Source organism: the organism of the source record quoted next, unplaced genomic scaffold (genome assembly GCF_019419815.1).
Source record: "Pyrus x bretschneideri cultivar Hongxiangsu unplaced genomic scaffold, Pyrus_bretschneideri_v1 Contig96, whole genome shotgun sequence".
In the NCBI taxonomy this organism is placed as follows: Eukaryota; Viridiplantae; Streptophyta; class Magnoliopsida; order Rosales; family Rosaceae; genus Pyrus; species Pyrus x bretschneideri.
The window spans coordinates 401,532-409,562 of record NW_025999838.1 but is presented as its reverse complement, the minus strand read 5'-3'; the positions used below and the strand labels follow the sequence as shown (position 1 = coordinate 409,562).

At 36.5% G+C, this 8,031-nt stretch overlaps 1 protein-coding gene and 1 non-coding gene across 2 annotated transcripts; one reads left to right on the top strand and one right to left on the bottom strand.

The window, feature by feature from the left end:
- The first annotated feature begins 1,181 nt into the window (after nucleotides 1–1,181).
- On the top strand, nucleotides 1,182–1,253 carry TRNAT-UGU. The gene has a single exon. It is a non-coding gene; the product is annotated as a tRNA-Thr (tRNA).
- A 350-nt stretch (nucleotides 1,254–1,603) lies between these two features.
- On the bottom strand, nucleotides 1,604–7,410 carry LOC103936527 (B3 domain-containing protein Os01g0234100-like). The gene is made up of 8 exons (XM_048577050.1): nucleotides 7,333–7,410; nucleotides 6,946–7,092; nucleotides 5,365–5,448; nucleotides 3,913–3,935; nucleotides 3,562–3,724; nucleotides 3,258–3,464; nucleotides 2,737–2,827; nucleotides 1,604–2,630 (listed from the first exon to the last, which is right to left on the bottom strand). Exons 1-8 carry the CDS (start codon nucleotides 7,408–7,410, stop codon nucleotides 1,927–1,929), a joined length of 1,497 nt encoding a protein of 498 aa, XP_048433007.1. The 3' UTR covers nucleotides 1,604–1,926.
- Nucleotides 7,411–8,031: the final 621 nt, after the last annotated feature.

Genomic DNA, 8,031 nt, shown 5'->3' with positions numbered 1-8,031 from the left:
TAGCCATAGTTGGATTAGATTCATAAGAGAAAAGAAAGGGGTTATAATGTTGCAACGATAGTAGCCTCCACCTCCTCCTCATCGGCCGCTGTCTAGTATTGGGTCACCACTCTTTCTCTCTCAATTTTGGTCTCTCATTGTAACCATAAACCCTAATAGAAAAAGGCAACTTTGGATATGGTGCATACTCAAATTCACCATTGCCACCCCAACCCAAATTCACCATTGTTTCACTGTCCTCCATCATCAAACCCAAACTCTCAAGAAAAGCATCAACCCTATAACTCAAAAACTAGCTTAATCCACAATTCTCTCTCGCCCTCTCTCCCTTAAACAACAATCGGCGATCTTAATTATTAGTTCATTGAAGAAAATGAAATAAATCGGAACAAGATCCAGCACTATGGAGGTTGCTTAGAAAAACTAAACAGCAACGCGAGGAAAGATTTTTCAGTATAACCAGTACACGAGATGGTACACCACGTGTCACTAAAGATGAAGTTAAACCACAATATTGCTAGCCCATTGTGAGGCTAAGCCCACTCCCTCTCCTTAGTGTAGGGATGGGAAATTTTTCTATAAACCGATTTATCAACCGAACCATACTGATCGGTTCATAATGGTATGGTATACGTTTGGCATTTTTTTCATAATCAGTTGGCATTACCAAACCAACAATTAATGGTATGGCTTTGGTACTGGATTTTGTATACGGACTGTATTTTAGCGTTTAAAAAATATATTTTCTATTTAGATATTTTAGGTATTTTTTACATGCTTGACTCCTCAGTTTTAGGGTTTTAGAAAATAAATGACTGCTTAATTTTAGCGTTTAAAAAATAAAGGTTGTTAAGTTTTTTTTCTAACTCTTGCAGGATTTTGAGCAGCCTTGATCTCTCAACTTTCTTCGTCTCTTATAATAAAAACTATATAAATAAATAAGTTTATCCCACACAGACAGTTATTTTAGTTTTTGTTGATAAAAGTGATTAATTGGCAATGGAGCCTAGGTCCAAGCAAGGCATGGTGTTTGAAATTTGTTCACCACCATATGGTATTGTGAAATCACCTTAAGCACACTCTAAACTACTCAGGTTAGTAGGGCGCCTGCACACTATGAGTGGGCACCAAATAAAAGTAGTAGATTAAATTTATAACAAATCCGAGTTCACAACACAAATGCCCCTATAGCTTAGTGGTAGAGCGTCAATCTTGTAAACTGAAGGTCTGTAGTTTGATCCTGCATGGGGGTATTTTTATTATTTTTGTTGCTCTACGTGTTAAATTTATAAACAAAATTTTGTAAACTAAATGACATAGAAATTGATTTGATTATTACTTAAGCGTTGATAAATGTGCTCATTTATATTGATGATACATATTTAGTTTACAAATTTTTTCTACAAATTTAATTTCTCTAGTAGGACATATTAACGCAGGTTAAGACAAATATTCGAGGCAACCATTAAAAGACACATTTGCTTTAAAAATATTTCCTCGGATATGCTTTTAGTAGCAATTTTTTGGGGCATGGAAATACACAACTGACTGCAGTATCTGATCTCACATCAACCGCTTGTGTGTTATGTAAGAGAGGAGGAGCTTTGGCAAATAGACTATATATTCATAAGGAAATTACAAAAGAGAGAACCAGAATGAACAATAATTCCTCCCTACTCGGTACCTACTGATACCTCCGGTGAACATAATTCTACCGTCAAGTTACCCAAAATCACTTAACTACCTTGCTGATTTCTATGCAAAAGATTACCAATTGATCGATGCGCATGTGACTCCACGGAGAAGGCAAGAGTCATGACACAACGTTTCTTCACCATGTAGCTTTGGCACGGTTCTGGTCCTGAATTACCTTTTACTTATACCAAAAAAGAACTTAAAAGAACGAGAGGCATTGAAGTTTTCTCATCACCAAGGGGCTTTAGCCACCTCTTGAAACATAAGCTCAAGCTTCTCTGAACTCGTATTTAGAGTCTTCATCTCAGAGTCGAGCCGATTAATTCCGCTCTGAACTTCCACAAGCTTTGCCTCCAAGTTTCTCTTCTCTTCTTCTGCTCGGTCCTTTTCAAGTTTAGCCTCTTTAAATCTTTTTGATTTTAAAGCAAGACTTGCCAGATGGTCCAGCCGGGCACGCAGGAACCCAACATTCATGCCTAAATCGTCAAAGGCTTTCAAAGTCGTATCCCAAGTGGAAAAGTTACCTTTTGAGGTAGTTCTTTTGCAGGCCCTGATGGCATCTGCAATGTTGACTGTCTCAGAAATTACTCCAGCAACCAGTTTGCAGTTCAGACCCTCGATAAGCTGTTCATGAAGGAAAGCGTTCTGACTGCAGCAAAGCTCATAGTACTTTCTCAGAATGTGTTTTGAAAACACTGAGTTTATGTTTAAACCATTGACGAGAACGTTGAAGTTCTCCATGCAGTTCACTTCTTCAAAAGTGACAACAGTTTCTGAAAGTCTAAGTCCATCCAGAACTTCAAAATCGAGATTTTCACTATCATTTCCGGAATGGTCTGATGACGGACCAGATTTTGTATCAAAGGCTATTGCGTTGTCCTCAGGAATAGATTCCAAATTCTCACTATCTTCCCTTTCACATGCAACAATGTCTCCTGCATGATTTAATTTAAAGAAATGATACAGGGGAATCAAGAAAGTAAGAATCGTGATTGTCAAGACATTTGGCAAAACAACTTGGTCAATATTGAAGGGACTTACCAGTATCCATCTGTTTAGTGCAAGCATCTAATCTCATCAGGCCAAGAGCACCGTCCAAATCATCTGAACCATTTGATCTGACAATGTACACCTAAACAAGTAGGGAAAAAAAAAATTGAGTTGTTCGTATGGATACATAAGTAGCATCTTAAAGCGGTGAAATTCCTATAGTCTATGCTCAACAGCCTGGATTTAAGGGATCCACTAGAATTCTTAACTTTAGTGACAAATCCGGATGTACAATTAACGAAATTGTTCTTTCAAATTGCAAGATAAACATTCTAGTTATCGTCACAAACATAATAGCCACCCTAGCATCTAGCTTCTGTATAAACTCATTGATAGCAATTTTGATTTGCATGCTTTGGTCCAAAATTATGACAACATTTTCTAAAGGCATTGATTGTCTTCTCCAATTCAACAATTTTAACATGATGTATCATAAGGCACTTGCAACCTAACAATTTGTAGAATATTCACAATGGATGCACACATACACATTTCAAGAAGTTACCAATTACCTTAAGCTTGGTAGGAGTGAGTACATGGAAGACGACAACATCTCCCTCCAGCAGGTCGTGAGCAATCGAAAACCCTCTCCATCCACCACTCAGTCCCACCTTCTCCAAAAGATATTTCGTGTAGAACTCCTCCCCACTTTCGTCCTCCAAAACAATTATTGTATCTTGTTTTGGCAAATGCTCACAGCAGAACTTCTTAGGAAGACCCTGCCAAACCAAATTTAAGTTCCCATAAATTACATCTTCATACTAGTCCATGTATGTAAATAACACAAACTGTGAAGAGAGTGAGATTAGGGTTTACAAGCCAGAATCCTCCGGTAACATGTGAAGGCAGCATAACTTTGAGCAGGACAGGAAGCCTAGGATCTAGGGTTGCTTCCACCTCCTTGGCTCTTTCCAGAACAAAAGACTGTGCTTGGCAAGTACCATACAAGCTATCTACTGTAGCTCTCTTTCTTTTATTACTGTTAGTAGGAAGACTAAGATTAATTATAATAGCAGACACGAGTCAGGCCAATTAAATAAGACAGTTAATCCGCTATATGCATTCAAGTTTAAACCACCGTGTAAATTTAAGTAGTTTAGGGTTTAGGATATCGTCGTGTAAAGAACATTTATTATAACTAAAAAGAGATTAAAATATACCACTGACCTTTTAGGATTGGCACTGACCACCTGCATTCAAGAATTTGCAAGGTTTTTCAGTTAACTCAGTATTTGCATCAACTGAAAGGGAAGAGGAAACATTAATAAAACAATTAAAGAAATTAAAATGCTCACAATTTTTTACAACCGAGATAGAAAGGAGAGGAGTAAAGTTCTTTTTTCGGGAGAAGACAACAGAAAACTTGCAGTAATGATTTGTTCTACAATTTACCAGAGGATTAAATTTTGGAGTGATGCTAGGGAGGATTTTTTTTAAAACTAAATTGCAAACCAAATGATGTGTTACTAATAAGAAACAAGCACGTTAATTGATACTTAATTAATAATCCAATCATCTACAATCACACATCATTTGGTTTGCAAATTTAATTTAAAAAATTTAGTTTCTCTAGCATTACTCTAAATTTTGCCTTGTGAAGACCTATAAACGACGCTCAACAAACACGTGGCAGTTGCCCAGTAATGCCACTACAGTTGTGCAGCTCCCCCACTAACTCCTACTGTCTACCTAACTTGTAGAGCAAGTAAAATGGTAATTTCATTTTTTTTTTCCTTTTAAAAAAGGAGGACAATGTATAGAAAATCACTATTATCCATTTCTTTCGAATGTCGGAAAAACTCACACAGACATTTTAATCTTTCTCTGACCATAATTCTGACTTCCACAACAATAATGGGTTTCGAACTTGAAACCTCCACACATTTTTGTAGTGGTTGAATGAAGCTTTGTAATCTGCTATTTACCATTAGACCACCAACTTGTGGTTAAATGGCATTTTTCTTTTGATTGTGTGATTTCTGAGAAACTCAACAAACACGTGGTTACTTAAATTTTGATAATTTTATTCAAGAAAATACTTATTGCTCAAAAGATTATTGCTAACTTAATTTTAAAAGAAAACAATTTAATTTGAAATTTGAACTAAAAAAATAAAAAAACTAGGATAAGTTTGCAAAGTAAAAGAGCCACCACGTACAGGCAGTTAACCCATTTCCCTTTTTAAATTATTTTTTTCCTTTGAGCTCCATGTCAACATGGATACACTCGAAGCCTTAAAATTCAATTTTCCATGCTACTACTTTGTATTTTTATTTTTCAAAAGACAAAAGCCTAATGAGCTAGTGCATTTTAGTCCGGCCCAATATAAAAAATATTGTTTGAGACCCAAACAGTTTTGAGGATTTTCGTAAGGCTTAATTGGATTATCAGTTTCCGTAGTGATTAGGTGGTTTGAAAATACTGTTTGTCCCAAAACTTTCCTAGCAAAAACCCATTTCAAAAATTTCATAATATTCGATAAATTTCGAACTTAATATAATCATGAAACCATGTACAGTTCTAAACAAGAAAATACGAAAAAAGAAGAAAAAATATGTGCACAGGAATTGGTAATACAATAAGAAAACATAGAACATTATATATGGTGTTGTTTCATACAATGCTTTTAGTCGTCGGTTTCAGACATGAAGATTTCTTGCTAAGCAACTTTTCCTTCTCCTTCGGTGGCCTCCCCCTATTACTCTGCAAAACTCATATCAGCAGAAACAAAAAACAGTCAAAAACTCAGATAAAGTAAAATTAAACATCCAAAAATCTGAGAGAGAAGAGAAAGGAAGAAAGATTGGACCTTGGGGCACTGTTTCTGATCTTGAGGAACAGCCATTCTCTCTCTCTCTCTCTCTCTCTCTCTCTCTCTCTCTTTGTTGGTGCTTAGTAACAGTCAATGGCTTACTCAGTGTAGAAAGATGAAAAGACCGTTCGATTCAAATTTTTGCATTTTCTGTCAGACTCTCAATGACCACGAAGCTTGCCTAAAATGGAGCCAAATTTTCAAATTTAATAGGATTTTTGGGAACACCAGGGCCAAAAGTAACTTTTCATACCATTTTAAAACCTTTAATTAGGGAGGGGTTGGGTAAAAACACAATACTTCTCTCCGTGACGTGACTATATTTCTCCGCACAAACGTCGTAAAGATTATCTTTAAACAAATTCATTTAACCTGGACACCTTTGTCATTTGCATGCGTTGAACAAATCAACAACAATTGTAGTAACAAAATGACCGTTTATTTTTATAATAAATCGTTAATTTGTATGATTCATATGGATGATTAAATGAGTATTTTTATAAATAATATAGAGAATGAAATATTTCGATTATGATACTAGAAATGCTCTAAAAGACGTTAGGCGCTAGTCGGACGACGACAACTTGGGGCCTATCTCCTAGGCAGTTAGGCGGAACCTAAATGGACTAGGTGAATTTAAGTAAATATATTATATATCTTATAAATAAGTGTCTGCTTATATTAAAATATATATAATTTTATCATAAACTGCAAAATAAAATGACAAATATATTATAAAGTATTCAAACCTGATAAAAGCATAGGACATGACCCGCCCCAATCCCGGTGTCTGAAGGACAACAAGATGGCCACGTGTCGGTTGACACCCGAGGGTGACACCAGAAGTTGGTGGAGATAATGTATTTATAAGGAGGAGGTCGGTCATGGGTGCAGGAACCCTACACATGATGGCATCGTTGGCCAAGGTGAGTCGTGTGTAGGATGAAAGAGAAAAGAATAATCCCAAATATAGTAATTATATTTTGGGAAAATCTTTGGAAATATCCTTAAGCGGATATGATTGGAAATTCTTGCTTATTTGAGTTAATCTTCAATCATGAGCATATTAAAGATAGGATTTGGTAATTCATCTTATCTTTGCATTTGACTTTTCTCCTTGTCATGGGCAGAAAAGTTTGATGATGTCGTAGTCAGCTGCTCATGTCTTCAAGAGGTGGAACTATGAGTACATTAAATGCGAGCCTTGCCAATTTAACAAAGGCATTCTTGTCTTCTACAGAAATATTTGACGTGGCAACTCTATGATTTTTGAGATTATTTTTTTACTCCAAAATTCCAACCGCAACTTGAGAATGAAATTACTTTCCAACCTACCAACTCTTTTTCCCAATTCTTGGCTTTATAGTAAACATCCATCACCAGCTCACCATCACAAGCAGCAACCCAATCAACCAATTCACGAAAAGACCCCAAGCTGTCTCCTCTTGGTCGAACCTCACAACAGTTTCTGCCTTGTACTTGGAAATAAAAGATGGAGTAATCTTCAATAGGAGTGTCACCATACAAAGGGTTATCTACATGTCCATGTTCAACGATCTCATCGAGAACATACTCAGGTAAATTAGTTAAGTCAGGCAGTTTTCGATTGGCAGTGTTGTCAAATGATGGGATTCTTCATCTAGTGTGATCCCGTAAATGTCCAAGGGCATTTTTTCTTCTATTTCCTTAGGATCACCAACATCATCACCTCCTCACCATCGTTTCTTTTTTGCCATATGCTTCAGCATCCTTTTCTCCTTCTTCCTCTACTTGACCTTCAACTTCTTCTTCCGCATCTGCTTCATCTCACTGTCACTCTCATTTGTTCGTTTTCTTGAGATAGAAGTGGTCATCTAAAGATCTATTTTCTTTGGGCCTAAAAACCAAAATAAACCACATTACTTTGTTCTTCAAAAAAAAAAAAAAAAAAAACCAAAATAAACCCCTTATTTAGTTAGTTGAATTGGTGGATTTTGAAACCATTTATGAGGCCCTGAGTTTGAAACATTCTGGTGTTGTTTCGAAATTTTCCTCTCTTAAAAATATGCACAAAAAACAACTGGAGGTGGTGCAGGATTTTAACCTATAAGACCAACTCCAATGGTTGGGTTAAAACCAAAAATTTAAGTTTTAAACTCATACAAAGCTTCTACAATCATTTGGCTAAAAATGTATGGGTTAAAACATTTTTTTGGGCCAAATTTAACCAAGAAAATGAGCCAAGGTTAATTGTAACATCCCACATCACCCAAGAATCTTGTTAGCCTTATATGTATATTCTCATCTCTACCTAGCACACGGCATTTTGGGAGCTCACTGGCTTCGAGTTCCATTGGAACTCCGAAGTTAAGCAAGTTCCGGCGAGAGCATTCCCAGGATGGGTGACCCACCGGGAAGTTCTCGTGTGAGTTCCTAGAAATAAAACCGTGAGGGTGTGGTCGGGGCCCAAAGGGTACAATATTGTACTACAACGG